Source organism: Hoplias malabaricus, chromosome 13 (assembly GCF_029633855.1).
Source record: "Hoplias malabaricus isolate fHopMal1 chromosome 13, fHopMal1.hap1, whole genome shotgun sequence".
NCBI lineage: Eukaryota > Metazoa > Chordata > Actinopteri > Characiformes > Erythrinidae > Hoplias > Hoplias malabaricus.
Window position 1 is genome coordinate 27450955 of NC_089812.1, and position 19416 is coordinate 27470370.

The following is a 19416-nucleotide window of genomic DNA, read 5'->3' on the forward strand; positions in this document are numbered from 1 at the left end:
CTTCCTGTTTCAGGTCTGGGAAAATCCCCTACAGGGGCTATATTTTGAAGGTGGGAGAAAGTGTAAAAACCTTATGCTTTGGATACGAGGGTGGTTTTATTTTTATTTCCTTCAAATTGTTATTGTAATCCACTACTCCATAATAATAGAAGGAAGTCAGACAACTAACAATACTACCAGGAAACTAAACAATGCATCTGTGTTTATTAGCCTCTAAATCTGTAAACTTCTTTATTGCAGTAGGGTGGAATCACCACTAGTTCAATTGTACAATCAGAAAATGTACGGTGCATGTTCTGTGTGTACCATGTTTCTAGTCGGTCCAGGCAAATGTTTGGAGGTCCTCCAATGCAACCTATCTGCTGTCTCCTCTTCCAGTCAGCAAGCTCTTCATCCGTCAGATTCTTCTGGACAAAATCCATGGCCTGCAGCAATCCTGCCATCTCAGTCACAATTTGCTAGAAAGACAGACAAGTGTTTATCAACCTTCTGTGATCCTTCATTAAACAAATATGGTAAAACATCCCAGTCAGCGTTCAGTCTCTTTGTGTTATACCCTTCTAAGCTGATCCAGGGCACTCAGCATCTGCTCCAGCTGAGCCATCTTCTGTCTGGTTGCTGCAGCCTGACTGTTTCCATTCAGGTCCTGTGAAAGTTCTGAGACACACCAATAAGAATTAGACTAAATGCATTACAATTCATCTTGATTATTTTGTTAGGAACTCTATTTTTAAACATACAATAAATACTGAACCTACAACAACACTACAGTGGAAGCCAGACAATACAAACACTAAAACAACCAATTTTTAATTTTACTTTTGAAAACCTTATGAGTACGTACTGCGAGGGCTATTTTAATTAGAACGTTCCAAAATGGGTTCAGTTCAGCTGCAAATTTAAGACCAAAACATTTTGATACATCTTGGCCTAGACCTAAGCAGAGTAGGCTTCTGTGGAACTGCAAGTCTGCAGAAATGCAAATCTTAAGTTTAAACAGACAGACTACAGATGTAATCACAGATTACACCTTCAGTGTTCTGCTCTAGAGAGGAGAGTTTGTGTGTCCTAAAGCAATATATTTCCTACCTCCAGCACTTTTCAGGGTCTTATAGTTGAAGTCAAAGTCATCCTGTAAGTTCTCCAACATCTTCATCTTTTGCTCCATATCCTGAAAAAACAACAACAAAGAAAAACAGACTGAGAAATGGAGGAATCTTTAAAGACATCTTTTTAAGAAATCCATAGGCTAAAGGCCAGGTTCTTTCACACACACACACAAAAAAAAAAAAAATTACACTGTAGTGTACTGTAAGCTCCACAATCAATGATGTGCTATTCACAACCTTCTTATATCTATGACTGTAAAATTACACTTTGCACAAATTTCAATTTGATTCCCAATACTGGGTTCACAGCATTTTGACCAAAATTTATAATGACAATGTCGCAATATCACATTCATGATTCAGTGGCACAATACATGGTCTGTTACTGTAATCATGCAACAGTACACCTGATGAGACGTTCATACTAATGTAATCATTTAACTACTGAGCTTCACTATGGCTGATGAGATGTGATACTAGACCTGCACTCTCTTCCTGATGTCTTGTAGGTTGTGCTCCAGGATCTGCTGCTTCTCTGTTACCACGGTACCTGTTGGGTGGGCAGCCTGACCATCCTATAAGAGTAAACCTCAGTTGCAGAGGGTCAAAGGGTCAACAGAAGGCAAATCACTTTAACACTTACAACATACTAACATTCTAAAGTTTGGAATAATGATTATTGTTTTATTCAATATTAAATTACACCATGTTGATTAAAATACTATAAACTAGACAACGGAGGGAATGTTTTGTTTAAGAGGACCAAGTAGACAAGTGTTAAAATATATATATTGTAATTAGCCATTTACAGTAACGTACACCTAAAATATAACACAAAAATCCACATTTGTCTCCTACAAATTCAAAGATAGAATCATTCTATAAATTTATTTGCATTAAAAAAGTGATTGAAAACAGATTTAAAATAGTTGTACAATAGTTTAATATAGACACCAATTAATGATCAAACAAATGCTAAACAGCATCCATCTGCAGCAGAGGCTGAGGCAGCATTGTAGATTTTGCAGCTCTGGCAACATTATTGCTGCTTCCTTTCAACACATCTGACAGTTTACCAACATAAGGCCTTGTACGTCAGAACTTGTGGTGCAAGTGGTTTAATAAGTGAAAGGGTATTTTTTTTTGTTTTTCCTTTTTCTTTCCCCCCCCCCATGTGTAAATACTGGGGTCTATACCTCTAGGTGGCCTGGGAGAAGAGAATGTTAGGGAAGTTTTTGCCTTAAATACTCTGTTTTTCCATACCTGCTGAGCTGTGGTGGCTGTCTGTAGAAGTCTCTGCTCTTCCCACAGACAGCGGGCTACAATGCGGGCGATCTCCATAGGCTTCTCCAGGTATTTGCTCTGTAGGTGCTGTTTAATGCGCCTCAAGTTGTGCTGGTACAAAACATTGTTCTCCTGCAAGAAGCGGCTGTACTGCTGGTCAATCTCTCCCAGCAGATTATGAAACACCAGTGTGGCATGAGACTCTTTATTAGCTGCATATGCCCTGTGGAGTCAAGAGGAGGTTTAAATAAAAGCAAAATTACTAAATCAAAATCTTGTTATTCAAAATTGCCAATTCAATTTCACCATCCTGGAGTTTGCAGTATTTCTTTGGCATTCTTTTCAGATGTATTCTGATATATACTTCTGTGCATATCTATCAAGTAAGAGACCACCCTTTATATGTCCAAACTATTCAATGCTCTAAAAAGTAAACTTTAAAACCACAGATTAAACTACTGGTATTCCCAGAAAAACAAGAGCGCACACCTCAACATCACTGAATGTGTCTAAGTAGAATTGGATTATGATAAGCAGAAAATGCAATAACTTTTAAGACTGAACTTGAAAACTTGGAGAAACATTGAGAAAAACGTCATTGTAGAACAAAAATCAGGCACATCAAATAATAAAGAAATTAGTATTGGTGAATTTCCTGTTGTGTTTTCTGTTTGTGATAAAATTAATTCTTTATAAGTAATGGCAATATATTTTGTATTAATGTATTAATCAATGTAGGTTTTCATTTATTTCATAATTTTAACTATGACTTTATGCATTGAAACATGATATCCTGTGTGTGAACAAAATACAAAACTAAAAACCCTAATTCAACCCTCTATTCACTTGTGGATTTCCCCTAAGAAAACCCCAAAACGTGAAAACAGTTTTTGCTACTGATGTAACATCATAATATCGATGCTTTCAAAGTTTTTGCCTTGTTTTGATGATGAATGTGCCCCGTTTAAAAGGTCTCAATTTACTCAACACAAATTCGAATGTGCTGACTTCAGCAGCACAAACATCATAGCAGCTAACCTTTCACTTCTTTTACAATCTATTAATAGAAGCATCTCTTCTCTGCTCTCTGCCCATGTAACTCATGCAGTTTCAATTAAGCACATTTAATTCTGAGACAAGGATATTTTTCATGCAATGAAAACTGATTTGCCACAAAACACACTCTTATAATAAGTCATGAAATTCACAATTCAGTTTTGTGATAACACATGGTTAATCACTTTAAAAAAGCATGTGCGTTTGCTTCAGTTTCTTTAGTATTATTTCTCACTGTGAATGAGCTTTGCGAATTTGATTTTCAGTCTGAGGAAAATGTTATGTAACATCGTTCATTCTTGGGTTATAATAAGCTGGAGGTGTTATAGGTTCATCTGTTTAATACACTCATTATGTGTAACCGCTTATCTAGTTCAGGGTCGCGGAGGGTCCGGAGCCTAACCAGAATCATTGAGCGCAAGGCATGAATACACCCTGAAGGGGGCGCCAGTCCTTCACAGCAACACACACACTTTTGAGTCGCCAATCCACTGACCAATGTGTGTTAAAGAAAATCTGCTGAAAACTAATGAGTTCATGAGATTATTTATTCTGATCTGAATATGACAAAGCACTATTTGTATAAAACAAAAAAGTTGATTAGTTACAGCAACTCAAATTTATCAGTAAAAATGTAAATGAAACATGCCTTGTAACTAAAGGAGTAAATAAACACAACTTGAATGTGTTGTTTGAATTGCAGAGGATATTACAATGTTACTTTACTTTAAATTACTAACGAATTTTAAGAGATATATAAAAAAAAAATAATAATAAAAAAAAAAAAAAAGTAAATAAATCAAAAACTGTTGAATTTACCTGAGGGTATGATGGGTTCAGACATGTTCCTTAAATTATAAAATGCACTGAATGTTACAATGTACTTCCTATTAATTTGATTCTTAAATGAAATTCAAGAACCATTTTAAGGACAGCTTAAACTGAAATGCTGGGTGCCATTCAAAGAATAAGGAAGTGCAGGTAAATTACATGCATTTTCTTATGACTGGTATCTAATGGATCTTTTTATCATGACGTATCATTTTCTAAGAACTGATCTGTTGGCTGAACGCCAAAATAAATCACATTAGGTGGAGTTTTATTTCCTGTAAATGCAGGTTAATGTTCAAAGGCAGGTTCAAAGACTTTGTCAACACCTGCAGAGTAAGTAATATCTGCTGGTACCACAGTAACAAGTACAGAGCATTCTTGATTTTATTAAAGATTATACACTTATCAAAGGATAAGTACTTACCTTAGAATGCACATTATGTAATTACTTAACATTCATTTTGCTAAACTGACATGACGCTACAGTCTAATTATATAAATATTTTAATGGAATGTGTTTTTTTATCTATTTTTGACTCTGCTGAGTCACATGGATGAATAGACAAACTGGCCAAAGGGAGAACTGTAGCCTGTTAAGCCCTTATGCTGAACTGTGTGTGTCTGTAAGAAGAAGTGATTGTTCTTGATTTTGGAAACATACCAGTCTTGGTTTTCAATCCAAGGTGCTAGAAACTGGCGCAGCTCCATGGGAAAACTGTCACTGTACAGATGGTACAGCTGCTCCAGGTAGCGCGTCTCCAGCTGTTGCAACTGGTTCCACTGGGCCATGCTGACCTGGGATGGGTACCAAAAGATTAGAGAGGAATGAAATAAAAGGTATAAAATCTTACAGCTGATTCATTCAAACATTTTTACTACACCATTTCAAACCCAATAAATAGGTGCCTTGAGATTCCCAAAAGAATGTATCTTTTTTTGATGCACCAATATAAAGAGGAACTAAAATGTTCCTAATATGTTAACACTTACATTTCCAGTTTATTACAGCATTAAATATAAGAGCCCAAAAGTACTGGCTTCTGCCAAGAGCAATTTGAATTTGTTAACTTTGGTGTAAGTATGGGTTCATTTCTATAACATAGAACCACAAAAGTTCTCTTTTGTTATTTCTGAAACTAAGCATACTACTACATTTTACACCCTTCTCAAAGACCCTGCGGGGAAACCCAACGCTGTCTGGAGAGAAACACCTCACAGCCAGTCCTCTGAAGAACCATCAGAGCTCCGATCTATGGCAGCTGATCACACAGAAGGAGCATCCGCTCTCAGAGGAAAACCTCAAAACCCAGAGGCAGAGACATTGTTGGTTTCTGTCTAATCCATCTACCCATCAGCTCATACACATACATCCTGTTCAACACACATGGGTCTGTTTACCGACCTACACAATCACACACTGCATATGTACCAATTCACAAACAACCAAATCAATTGCACCTTCCACCTTCCAACCAGCTACTGAACTACTGTGGGCTTCAGTGCTATCAGGCATATTTGGAGAGGAGGGGAGGAGGAAAAAAAAAAACACACAATACAGCAGTCCCACAACCACCACTCGTGAAATGCTGTGACCGTTTTTTTTAACCAACACCACTTCAACATTTTCCAGAAGAACCTCAGAAGAACCTCCCCCAGGTACTCAGGAAGTCACAGTGTGACAAAGTCTAGTCATAATGATGTCTAAAATCATTTTACTTATGTTCACTTGTATTTGTTCAATAGTTTAAAAAGGATTAGAGCCCAAATGTTGTTTTATTTAAATGCAGATTATACAATAAGATTTCCTATGTCCAGTATGACTCATCAAATGTTTTAAAGTTTATGGGTTTTTAAATGTTAGGGCACTGACTGACATGTTCATTACGGTCCAACTCACATGACTAGTTTGTTTGAGTTTGACAAATATCTTGTCCTTCTGATGGGATATGTCACTTTGTTTGTAACTTAAGAGGGCAAATACAGATTTCTGAAGTGCAGACAATAAACCAACCAATAGTGAGATAACGATGATTCAACATGCATTACCTTCCTCACTGACTGAAACCAAATGTTAGCAGAATGTGTCAGCAGATGATCATTAAAACAGCTGTCTTGAGAACATCTTCATTATGCAAGGACTGTGAGAGCTATAAGATGACTCCTTTTTTAATATATAAAAACACAGCTTCTGTAACATAGCAGTGCCGAAAAAAAAAAAATATTATGTACCAGAAAGGTACTGCTTTTCTTATATTGGAAACAAGACAAACTTACTTTACGGCTCACACTCCAAAAGCAATGCGTAACAACCGTAGCATATCAATGCCGAAATGCAACCGGAAAAGTTATATTCACCTTTAAGATGGGGATAAAACATAAGCCATGGTCTGGCAACACTTTTGAGCATTAAGTATCAGGTCTCTTAAAAGGTTGGTCTGAGACAGAAGAGACAGGAGATGGTCCTTTGAGATAGGGTCAGCATTATTTTTCAGACAATGACCTAAAAGTCTAACAATGAGTTACGTCATAGAAAATGCAGTGGAGAGGAAGCCAACAAAAAGCCAGAGTGCTTTGTATTTTGTTGATGTTTCTCAAAGTAAACTGAAACCTCAGTATGAAACTGCACTCTTAAACAGTGAGAAAATGTCATAGGAGGAATTAAGTTCTGAAATGTAAACTTGTGGGGGACAGCGTCCTACATGAGGTTAAGCAGGTGTCAGATAAAACTGGCTGGGGTTTTAAGTAGGTTTGCCCCATTACATCATAGCAGAAAATCCCACTCTGCATGCAAGCCCTAAACAAAACCCAATGGGAGAGCAAAGAAAACATTTATTTCCCCTTCTAGACAGTTTTAGAGGATAAGGTTAAAGCGCAGTTAAATAGTACTGGAGTTTAAGAGGGCAACTGTCAAAAGGGAAAACAGCAGATTTGCCTTTCAAACTATTGCTTTGCTTCATATGAGCTCAACATTCTCAAATACTAGCGTTAATGACTTAGTGTTCTGAATACCATCACAATATTATTGGTTAATCCCAATTTTACACAAAAAGCTGTAGAAAATCCATCAGACACAATGCTGAGAATGACATACACTGACATCTTTCAGTTCTGAAAGAACTGCTGTAAAGGGGTGGACAAGCATTGATGCCTTCAACATAACTTCCAAGTTCTGTTCTATCTTTTCTGCTGATTGGTTCATGGTATTATCTGCCCTCTTTGTCTCTCACCTCCCACTCTACTGTTGCAACTACTTATTCATTTCCTTTTTTACTACATACAAACACTTTCAATTTGATGATTGACAGTCCTAAACCTAGACAAGGAAAACAGGCCTAACATTCAGCACTGGAAGATTAATAGATTTATACCAAAATCTTAATATGCCATAGGTCAGTTTTTTTCTAAAAGTTGTAAACTTATTAACTGCCTACTTCATCAAAAACATTTATGTAGGGAAATTTAGCACAGGGCCTGTGAAAAGCCTGTGGAGGGTAGCACCCAAACACTTATGTGCACAACCACACCAGAAAGAGAGCATATTCAGGGCAACTTGGCCAAGTTTTAAAAAATAAAAAAGTTAAAATAAAAATTAAAAAACCCATTCAGGTTCCAGGCCTTTCATACAGTACACCAAGATGTATTCTGCAAATCAGTAGAGCAGATCCAGTATCATTTAAAGTACTATATTAAAAGAAACCTATTCTCAATATTACATCCATTTTGTTTCTCCTAAAGGGGAACAGAGTTATGAATATCGAGAGTCACACCTGGTACTTACAATTTCTTGAAAGTGCAGGGAACTACTGCATCAGCATTTCTTCAAAAGTACAAGCCAACAGGAAAAAAAATCTTTCTTATTCTGAATATTTGTCAAGCATTTCCTTGAAGCCATAAAATAAAGTGACCAAGAATTACAGCTGACAGAGTGCAACACTAATTCAATACAACAGATTTATTAATGGTTAATTCATAACAAACGTATCCTGGCTTTTTTTATCATATATGTTCATATTTCCTATATTCATTAGATGTAGTGTACAGCGTTCATCTGTATTCCATTAAATGCAGGCGTATCCAAACTGAGAGGTCACAGAAAGGTCACATCTAAGGTTTCCATCTGAGTCTCCTGAAAGATCATGTCAAGCAGCAAAATGTAATCTCAAAGAATATATCTTAAACACCAACTACATCACAAGTCCCCACATCTCTTCTCTTTAGAGCTGCATGATTTGATATAATCATGCCATAGCATAGTGTAACATATGTTTATGATTCATAACCAGCATCAGTCAGAGGGATTTGATTCTGTCATCAAATATAACTAAATATATGATTAGTCATGTATTAGCCTTTGGAAAAACAGAAAATGACTCTGGGCTTTTATAAAACACTAACGCATTTCCAAACCATGTACAAATAAATATTTCTACATCCTAACATACCTGCTAATCCAAGTATACAAAGTCCCAAATCATATAATCGATATTAGCAAATGCAAACATGAAAAACCTAGAGATAGACCCTTGCTGAATATTTCCATTCTGGTGCATCCCTAGTTGAGCCCAAAGCCATTACAACTTGTGTTAAAAGAAAAGCTCAACCAGGTTGAGACACAAGGATTACAGCATGATCTTACATAACACTGAAACACAATTGATGACAGACTAAAGTTATGTAAAACTCCACTCAAAACGGACAGGCTTGCAATTTCCACTTTCTCCACTGTTTATAGGAAGCTAAGAAAATAATTATATATATATATATATAATTATTTTCTTTTAATGTTTCTCCATTTCTCTCTTACTCACTCACACCTTCATAGAGCACATCAAGAAAAACTGGTTGGAATACGTTCAGGTAAAAATAAATAATAACTAATTTTGATACACAGCCAACACCTATCATATACACCCTAGCAACAAAATAAAAACATTAGAAAAGTTATGTCATGTAAAAAGCAGAAAAACATTTGAAAGTTCTGCCAGGTGTTAGCTGACGTATGTGTTTTGTTGCAGTGCCGACCCTGACTAGTTCTTTGTAACACACCCAGTCTCTTCACAAGGCATATATATGTACAAAAGACGACACCTGGGAACGCTGGCATCAGAAAACCCAACAAAGCCCTTGATTACTGTTTGTCAAAACAAATTCTTTTTATATGCCATTGGAAAACACAGCTGTTTGTTACATTTTGCAAACATTACCTGGCAGATAGACTGTTCTGTTTGCTCAAAAGTCCTTCTGCATTTTGACATAATCGCTGAATGCTAAAGGTGCATGTTTTCTTTGAGCATTTCCTGTAGCAGTAGCAATATATTGAATAATTTTGTAACACACCTAGGGGTCAACAAGTTTTTATTGTCCAGTGCACTCTGCCAGGTTATTTTCACATTTTGGCCAAAAAAAAAATTCATTAAAGTCCAGTTAGAGAAAATTGTTCCCAAGCCAAGGTCCAGAACATAATGTATAATCTGCATTATGATCAGTGCCATTTCCTGTACAATAACCTTATAGTTATAGTATCATTTTACTATTTTTAACTGAATGACAAATCAAATTACATTTTCAATATATAAGATTTATGAATTTTTATGAATAACAAATACTCTAAATTAAATTCCCTTTTCTCATAAGGTAAAATTCAGAAATAAAACAATGATTTTAATGATGTTTGTAGTTGCAGATCACTTTAGTTCTGTCCCATAACCAACAATCTGATTGGCTTTAATTGCTGAAGGGCGGGACTTTATCTGTTAATCGCAAGCTTATTGGCTCTTTATGCTGAAGGGAGGGACTTTATCAGTAAACAGAATCCATGTCCAGAGTTATGAGACTTTCAACAAGTAAACATTATATTTAAAGTTTTTGGTACCTCACAAAACTGTTGTCCCAAAAGTGTCCCAAAAGAGCTTTTATCATGTCCCTTGGCCTATTTTTATTGGCCCCAGGACAGTGGTGTCTGCCCTGTGTGTGTCAGTCAGTCAAGTCAAGTCACAGCACTCATCATAATGCACAGATCTGATTGTTCGAGTATCCTCATGTGTGATAAGCAGAAACACATGTGATTAGTCTGGTATTTTCCTGAAGCGCTAAACCTGAACCGTAATGTCTAGAAGAGTCACACCACTAAAAACAGTGCAGTATTTTAGATCGTCTACACTTGAAAACTCCTTAGGTAGGTTTGAGCAATTCAGCTGGATATAAACAATGGCTAATAGCTGGCATTCCTGGTCATGATGACCTTTTGTGGAAGGAATTGTTTTTCCTTGTTCTAGCTCCTGACACGTCATAATTCATGCATTTAAATTTACTTGACTTCAAATTACACACACACGCTTATATTCAAGGTGGAATAATGCACATTTCAATCAAGCAAATTCAATGCACCACTTAAAAAAAAATAAGTTAAAAGAAAGCTAACGAATTTCAAAACAGAAGCGAGAATAAAAATAAAATCACCAGAAAAGGCAAACACATTTACCTTGTATACTCAACTGTTAATTTATTGGTCTTTCACAGCATAAAACCAGCACTTTTTCTTCCCATTTAAGTTACAAGCCAAAGCCAAACAACCCAGAGTATTTTTGTCACACATTGCCTGCTAGGTTCAGTGGTCCTAAAGAACTCAGGTATTCTTAAAAGGAAGTTTCCAATCTAGATATTCCCGTAAGCATTTCCTCATACTGCATCATTGTCAGAGAGCATGAAAACAAAGAAGATTAAGAAGGGGAAAAAAGGAAGATTATATTGTTCATTCATAGTCATAATAATAGCCTAATGTATATTAAGTAACAGGAAAATGAACCTAAACAAACAAGCTAATGTTTTGAAATGTTCTGAGCAAAATGTATGTATTGTGTTACGGTACTGTTCTCTGGTTTTACTCATCTGTTGCATTATCAGTTCTGTTCTCTGGTTTGACTGACCCTGGGCATTACTGCTCCCTTCTCCTGCAGTTATTCTGACATACTTTTATTGTCAGAGCAAAGCAGTATGTGGACATTTGGACCCTGTATTAAATATATCTTTGACCGTTAACACATACACACTTGCAATTAGGGACAGTGAACACACCACACAGACAGGTACACAGACAGAGCACTGGGCAAACCTCATTGTCCAGGGAGAAGTCAGGGGTTAGGTACCACCTCATGTGTATCCACAAGAGGAAACAGAGCTGCGCAATGTGAGTATACTATTTCAGGATAGATTTTATACAAAATTAGACTAGACAAAATGAACACCAGGTAGTATCTGACCTTAAAACTATAGCTTCTATGCCATTATGATGGTTCACTGAGATGGGAGATGAATAGGGAGACTAGAGCCTCTGTTACTACTACTCTTGGCTCAGCACTGCAGAAACTGCCCTCTGTAGCTTTTGGAGGAGGGCAAGTAACCACCCCTCTCCACACTTCTCGATTTCAGGACAGTGCTGAAACAATGAATTACACTGAAAAGTGGAGGCCAGGAGCAAAAGTACCAAATCGAAACCTAATCCAGCACTTCTGCTGATACTGGCCTATATAAGTAAGTATTGGCAATGATCTTTCATCTTTATTATTAATACAATTCTGTATTTACACCTGGCATATTGTTTATTACTGTACAGTTATTATATCTGTACTTGTTTACTTGCATAAGGATACAGTTCAGCTGTGTCACTGTTCAGCTTTATTGCTAGATGCTAGTGTTTCATTTCATAAAAAAAAAAAATCTCTGAACTGCTGAAGTCCATCTGTATAGTTTCCTTGACTTCAAATTGATGTGCTGAAGAACTTTAACCAAGTACAACTGCAGGCTTCTGTGATTATGAAAACATTCATTTATTTTTGTGCAACCAATTACAGTGATCTTATACTATCCCCATGCCGCAAAAACTGGAGCTGCAAAATCTCTTGGATGTTGCACTAATCTGTGGGTGCTGAAAATACACTGTAAAGTAACTCACATTCTTCTCTCAGTTTGTATAATCAGTTTTTTAAATCAATGCTACGTTTTTTGCTCCTAATTTCCTCTAGTGTCACTGCCATAACAGGTAAATTCCCTGAGGCATTAATAAATTGACTGAACAACCAATCTATGCTAGTGCTTATTTTCCATTTTTTATCAGTGTCTGGAACATTCCCCAGTGGTTGGGGAATATTTCAGAGGCACTAACAAAAATATGAAGTTAAAGTTCTCCTTTTGACTCAAGATGTATTACCACTGCATACTGTTCATATAAATTTTTTAAAAAGTCCTTGCTCCCAAGCCTGCTTTCAGTCATAGAGGGAAAACGTACACCAAGAAATCAAATATAAGGAGTCTTCATTAAATGCAAGTGTCTACATTTCATTCCTTGAATTCTGCACAGCAACTGTTAGTCTAGCATTACAGCGGACCGTGTCTGATTTCGAGGAACATTCACATTAGCATTGAAGCTCCAATGTAAATCTAAAAAGGTAACTTTGTAAATCTCCCATATCTTGGTTGGTTGAATGTCGGATGTAGACCTGAATGTCTAGTGCAAAAAAAACAACACAAAAAAAACAAACAATCAAAAAACGATATGGAATTTTATTTATTTATTTTTTCTCAGCGGATTGTGTACTTAATTTCAGCTGTTGTGAATTCAGTCTTTTACTTGATACTTTTAGTATAAAAATGATTCACTGATCTGCCCTAGTCTGGGGTAAGAGGAAATCTGTTTAAATTTATATTTTTCAGTGAACCTTTGGTTTTAACCCATTGTGTAACCAACTGCTACGAAGAACACCACAGGGTTAGGTACAGAGCTAAAGTGGCAGTACTGTACGCCGACTAAATTTAAAAAAAAACTGACATTAACACTAATAAACTTTTCATAGGAGGCAAAACAAGAAACGAGAGGATTCCCTCCATCCGAATACTGGAAGCGGTGACGTCACAGAGGCGAGGGGCTACCCCGAAAGGCGTGAGGCGAGGTGAAGAGAAAAGGGCTCTTTTTAGAAATCCTTAGATCTGATAGGTGCTATGCAAATGTACAAACTCTTTACAGCAGCGGACTCTAACAAACTCTCACGTTTGCTGTTTTTGTTGTTTAGTCTAATTAGTGTCCCTGAAGGTAAACAAATTTAGTGGAAAATATGAGCCACTAAAACCATCTCCGCCTGTGTCCTGTTACACAAACGCTGAGACTGACCGTTCAAACTGCTGAAGAGAGCTAAAACTGGGGGAGTGCTGTGTAAACGTGTCTCTGTACAGTAGATGTCTCTTTAGAATGATGGATAACTAGTTTGTGTGCACGGGGGGAGGGGGGGGGGGGCTTTTCCAATACTCAAAATACTTATTCATTTTGAAGGATTTGTAGTGTGGTGGCTTTGGTCGAGTTATGATTATTTTATTAGTTCCCTCATTCTTATAACACCTCCAATACTGCAGCTTGAATAAAAGATCTACATACGTGTAAAATCACATTCATATGTATTTCTCATAGTGATATAATAAACAAGATAAACACATTAACAGTTTTGTTGTCCTGTCCCTCAAGCCTGGATGCGTCCAGGGCGCCATGATAGCGTCATGACAGCGTCAACTACAGCTTTTAAATAAATCATAACTACCCACAGTTTACGTTAAAACACCCTCCCAGAATAGGGCTGACTCTCTAACCACTAACGTAAAGTACATTTCACAGTTACAGTTATAATTCTCATAGTTCCCAAAGGTATTTGAAGATGTTGCGGTTTATTTTTTACTGAAGCTCCAGCTCTGGGGATGATTTCCGTGCTCACAGAGCGTGTCGTGCTCTAGTCCACTAACATTATTCAACTTTCACATAGTTATATTCCTGCTTATAGTAGACATATGGGTTAGCTTAGCATGGCCCGAGAAATAACATTTCAACACAAGGAAACGTGACGAAAACAACTGCTTTATTTCGCTGACAAGTAGCTCTTACGCAAAAAAACTACAACGTTATAGAAGGATGTTGAAGTTGCCTTCTTATTCCCAGCTTTCGTTCTGGAATTTCCCGTTCCACCTTAAAAAGCGCCATTAGCCTCTAAATAACCACACCGTTAAATGTGGAACGGGAAAAAAATCCAATAAACTTGGCAAGTAAAGACGCAACCTAGAAAAAAAAAAGTAAAAATGTGGAGAAAGTGTGAACTTACCCTCTGTGTAACGCCGCGTAGGTCGAGATTTCAGAAAAGAAGCCGACAAGTCTTCCACCTGCCGCAGGCAGTGAACATATGATGTTTAAAATAACGTATTATATCAAAAACAAGCCGTAGACTCTGCGTGTTCGAGCAGACTTCACCCAACTTTGTGTCCGCGGCCAAAAAACTGTGTGAGTGCTGCAGTCTGTGTGAGGGAGGGGCGGGAACGTGACCACGATTGACAGGCGCTCGACCAATTGCCAAACGAGAGCACAGTATTGACAAATCAGAACGCTGAACCGGACTCAGAAGGCGGGCGTATTTGCCAGCGAGTTTGTGCGCGCCTGTTGTTTATTGGCTTGGCTTGGTTGAGCTTTGGGACTCGCACTCCCCCCGCCGTGCTGCCGTTCACAGAGTGCGCACAGCGGAGGGGGGAGCGCGCGAGATCCCGGAACAGCCCAGCTGTAAGTCATCTGAATTACTGGCAGCGTCGACGTCATCACAACTTTAATACAGAGAACATACAGAAGGTGGTATTGATAAGTGACGTGATCAGTGTCTGTTCTTAAAATCCTCTCACGACCCTCAGTCAGATGTTTACTAAAATAATATGATTTGTTGGCGTTCTAAACGAAAATAATCAAACATTCTCCTATTCCTGCAACGGTTATGATGCTTAGTTGAATATAATTCTGTGTAAACACTGGAAATAAATTAAGTATAAAACGTGTTATTGTGCATGACTTATTTTAAGTGCCCCTACCTCCCCCAAAACCTCTTAGAACTCAGCAAAACAATACAACATGCTATTTAACAGAGATACATAATCTTTATCATGCAAGTATCCTGTACTGTATATTATTATTTAGATTTCTTAGTAGTAGAGCAGCAACAGACTCTCTCCATAAGGGGATATTGGAGGCCTATGAAACACAATACACAAAGTGTTTCATTATTAAATAGCATGCTCACACAGTATAAACAAATTTTGGTTAACTTTGAAGACAGAACAGTCTACCTTTGTGTGATGGTTAAGCTGTGATCTTACTGATAAATATGTTGATGCTGAAGAGGACAAATGAATGACAAACAGTTCCTTCCTCATTTCCATGAATTGAAGGTACAGGATATCAGAGGACTACTCCAAGTGATTTGTGTTTAAGGCAGTAACTGGGGCTGCTAATGAACATGAAAACCCCCCATACACCCATTATTCTATGTCCATTCTTATTTGACCCCAACATCCCTTGCTATTGTGTTTTATAAACAGGACCTAGCAGTTATATAACAGCTAGCAGCAGGTGGGTCCATCAGACATAGCTGTAGAGGAAGAGTTTTAACCCTAAAGACTGCAGACACTATAGCACCATGTGCATTACATGAATGTACATATTGTACTGTGGGTTTAACATAGGCCTTTGTGAGTTATCTCACAATAATTGTGAGTTATCTGATCATCTGTATTGAATTTGATATCCTGTTTCCCATATTTTAGATGTGTAAACCACACGTGAACACAGGTGTTTCGGACAACATTGTTACCCACATTACTGAAATATTCATGCTAGCTATTCACTAATTAGCCTAGGGATCAAGGGGTTCATTGATTCCCTATTTAAAAATAAGTATAGGCAGTAGGATGGCTGTCTAAAATGGTCTGCCCTTTTGATCCACTCAGTAAAAAAATCTTGAGGTCAGTGACCAAGCAAAGAACACACACAAAAAAGTAAATTCTGTTTGTCCTCTCAGAGGTTATACTAATTATATGAGTAGACACAGGATGGAGGTTTAGTGGACAGAATTTTCAGCAGTAGGTTTGTGTGCCAACAGTTGAAGAAGAAGAAAAAAAATAAATAAATAATTTTCAGTTCAGGGAAATAAAACCACTGCAAATGTGTTCCCATCCCATGCAAATATATGTCGACTCTTTGGTGGGTGTGCTTTATTTGTAAATGGACAAATATATCCGCAACATTAGAGCTGTGAGAGTCCCAGTCCAGAGAGACATTAGTTAATCTGTCCTATCTTTCATTTATTTTTATGGCCAAATATTTTGGTTTTGTGACATCACAAAATGAGTGAGTTCCAATTAGCTTTGTTGTGTCATATAGACACATACTCTATCGACTGGAGAGTGAGGAGCATGTTTTAAATTTTTAACTCTGTTAAAGTTAGACTTGTTTCAATGATACATTCTCTTTTCTTAAACTGAAGTGCTTTTTTGCTGTTTATGTCCTCAGCTCAGCTCCACTTATTGAAAATAGCAGGCTGTGTTTTGTAAAGTTGTGTGTACCTACTCAATCATCAATTCATACCACACAGTGTTTTTAGTGAATATGTTATTGATATTTGCTCCTGTGTCAATAATTGCTATTATTAATATCAATACAGATACAATGCAGAAGGATACAGAAGGACAAGTGGTGCTTTATTTTAAATTCTGTAGCCATGTACCATGTGAAATAAATGACATTTAAAGTGTTTTCTATGATTATAATTATTACCTTAATCATGACTGACCCCGATAGTCTGATCAATTATTAAAATAGCATTGATTTAAGCTCTGCCTGGTTTGAAGATGAGAGCAGACAGTATGTGCACGCTTGCACACACACACACACACACACACATACACACACACACACACACACACACACACACACACACACACAGGACACTAACCCTCCAATCTCTTTTTTTTCCCCACCAGCCCTCTCCTTTCTTCCCCCTTCGCTCTGGAAAAAGCACTCTCCTTAATCAGATTGCTCTTCTAATGGAACTAATGGATCTCCCGAGAGACAGAAAGGACAGAGTGAGGGAACATATGAAAGCACAACAAAAGACCTTCAGATAATACAAAACATTTACACAATGGTGTTGTCTACAGGATAAAATGTTTTTCTTCCTATTAACTTATTATTATAATTATTATTATTATTTTGTATTTTATGTCATGCCCATAAAATATGAGGAAAATCCCAGAGGAAACCCATGCAGACATGAGAGAACACATTAAACCCCTCACACCCAAGGAGGAGATTGAAGCTAGGACCTTGAAGTCCTAGAGCTATGCTTCAGCAATATTAGCTGCAGTGCCACTGTCCCACTGCAAATGTCCATTACATTCATTCATTCATTCATTATCTGTAACCGCTTATCCAGTTCAGGGTCGTGGGTGTCCAGAACCTACCTGGAATCATTGGGCGCAAGGCAGGAATACACCCTGGAGGGGGCTGTCTATAACATGCAAAGACCAATTCCAGTAAAGTTATGAAGCTGTGAAATTTGAGTATTTTACACAGCAACACAACTACATCACACGGGTAGTTCATTTTATTCATTACATACCAAGTCTTTGTTTCAATATTTAAACAAAACTTTCTCTACATACACTAACTCTATTAAAACATGGCAAACCTGCCTCAATATTGAGTCATCCTTCAAAATTAGTTTTCTATCCAATTTAGTCAATCACAACAATTTAGGACAATTTATTCAATCACAACAAAACAACTCTCAAAATTCTAGCAGTTGATGGCATTACTTGTCTCAGTTCTATCAGCAAACAGTAGATATTATGACATCCTCTGTGTTTTCTTGGGAACCACTACATTTTTGCCTTAGGGTCAAATGTGTACATCTTTGGTAACATACTATCTACAGGTTAATGGTTAATTTGTCCACTGTGTGGTGGACAAAAAACAGTTCATGACAGACTTGGTGCAGTAAAAGTGTTTATAACTGTACACTCTCTGAAAAAAAGGTACTGCACATTTAAATCATTGTCACTAAAGGTTCAAACAGTGTAAATGTACCTTTAAAGTTACAACAGTGGTTTTAGAGTTCAGTTGTGTTCCCTAAAGGTACATTACATTTTATTCTCCAGGAGGAGAGGTGGATGTCTGTAATCTTTAATTATAGAACTGTGTAAAATAAAACAACAGTCCTGTCTTTTTTTCAAGCTCTCCCTTGTCCAGATATTATTTTCTTTTTCTCTCTCACTCCCTCTTTGTATACCCACACTGACCAATTTACCCAGAAAGCCCCTTATAATGAGTCTGTGTCATTGACAATTTCGAATCAGGTGTGATTCATCTACATCAGATATTTCTCAAAGTGTCATTGATCTGTTTATTCAGAAATGCTTATCAGTTGTTTCAGTACAGCTTTTCACTTGCTGATGTTCCAGAAGTAGGTGCTTTATATTCTGGCGCACTGTGTGCATGTAAATGAGTCAAGAACGGTCGATAGTTGTGGTTTTGGGAAAGCTTGTATGTGCACAAAATTTAAGCATTTAGAAACATGTTAATTTACTGCATATTTTGTGAAAACAACATGAATTGTGTTAATGGTATAGTCTACAACTGACAGATGTTGTGCTAATTGTGTATTAGAGTTTTGAAAATGTGACTACAGACTGGAAAATAGTGATGCTATTGATTGTAAAAAGATTGCAATGTAAATAAAAACAGAATGCAATTATGTGCAAACCCTTTTTACTTTAATCAGCACAGGACAAAGACAGTATTGGAATTTGAGGCCAGCAGCATGTTAAAAATGTTGGCACTGGGCAATAAATGAGTGGTAAATTTGTGTAATGCTACAAAACAAATGGGTAAATTGGCAACAGCTCAGTGACATGACTGGAATTAAAAAGAGCATCTCTTAGAGTCAGAGACTTTCAGGGGAAGGGTTCACTCATTGAAAAACTGTGGGCAAATAATGTATATATGTATATTACTATTTAATGATATATAATTCCTTAAATAATAAATATAAATATTAAATCTTAGTTAATAATAAAGAACTTCATATACATTTCTTCATTTACAACTCCTAATATCATGAAGATATTCAGAGAATCTGGAGAAACTTCTATATGAAGGGGACAAGGCTCAAAAGCAGTATTGGCTGGCTGCGATCTTTGAGCCCTGAGGTCGCACTGAATAAAAAACAGATACATTTCTGTAGTGGAAATCACTGCATGGGCTCAGAAACACATCCCAAAACCACTG

The 19416-nt window shown here is 37.1% G+C and overlaps 1 protein-coding gene across 2 annotated transcripts in view; it reads right to left on the bottom strand.

Moving 5' to 3' along the window:
• Positions 1–14593, bottom strand: part of stat3 (signal transducer and activator of transcription 3 (acute-phase response factor)) — a 29727-nt gene extending 15134 nt beyond the window's left edge. For both annotated transcript variants that reach the window (XM_066641966.1, XM_066641965.1), the window contains exons 1-7: positions 14417–14593; positions 4942–5075; positions 2373–2616; positions 1592–1684; positions 1090–1171; positions 557–657; positions 307–458 (exon numbers count right to left, since the gene is read on the bottom strand). In XM_066641966.1, the coding sequence (XP_066498063.1) occupies positions 307–458; positions 557–657; positions 1090–1171; positions 1592–1684; positions 2373–2616; positions 4942–5069 (800 nt within the window). In that variant the 5' untranslated portion in view covers positions 5070–5075; positions 14417–14593. The remainder of the gene's footprint in view (positions 1–306; positions 459–556; positions 658–1089; positions 1172–1591; positions 1685–2372; positions 2617–4941; positions 5076–14416) is intronic.
• Positions 14594–19416: the final 4823 nt, after the last annotated feature.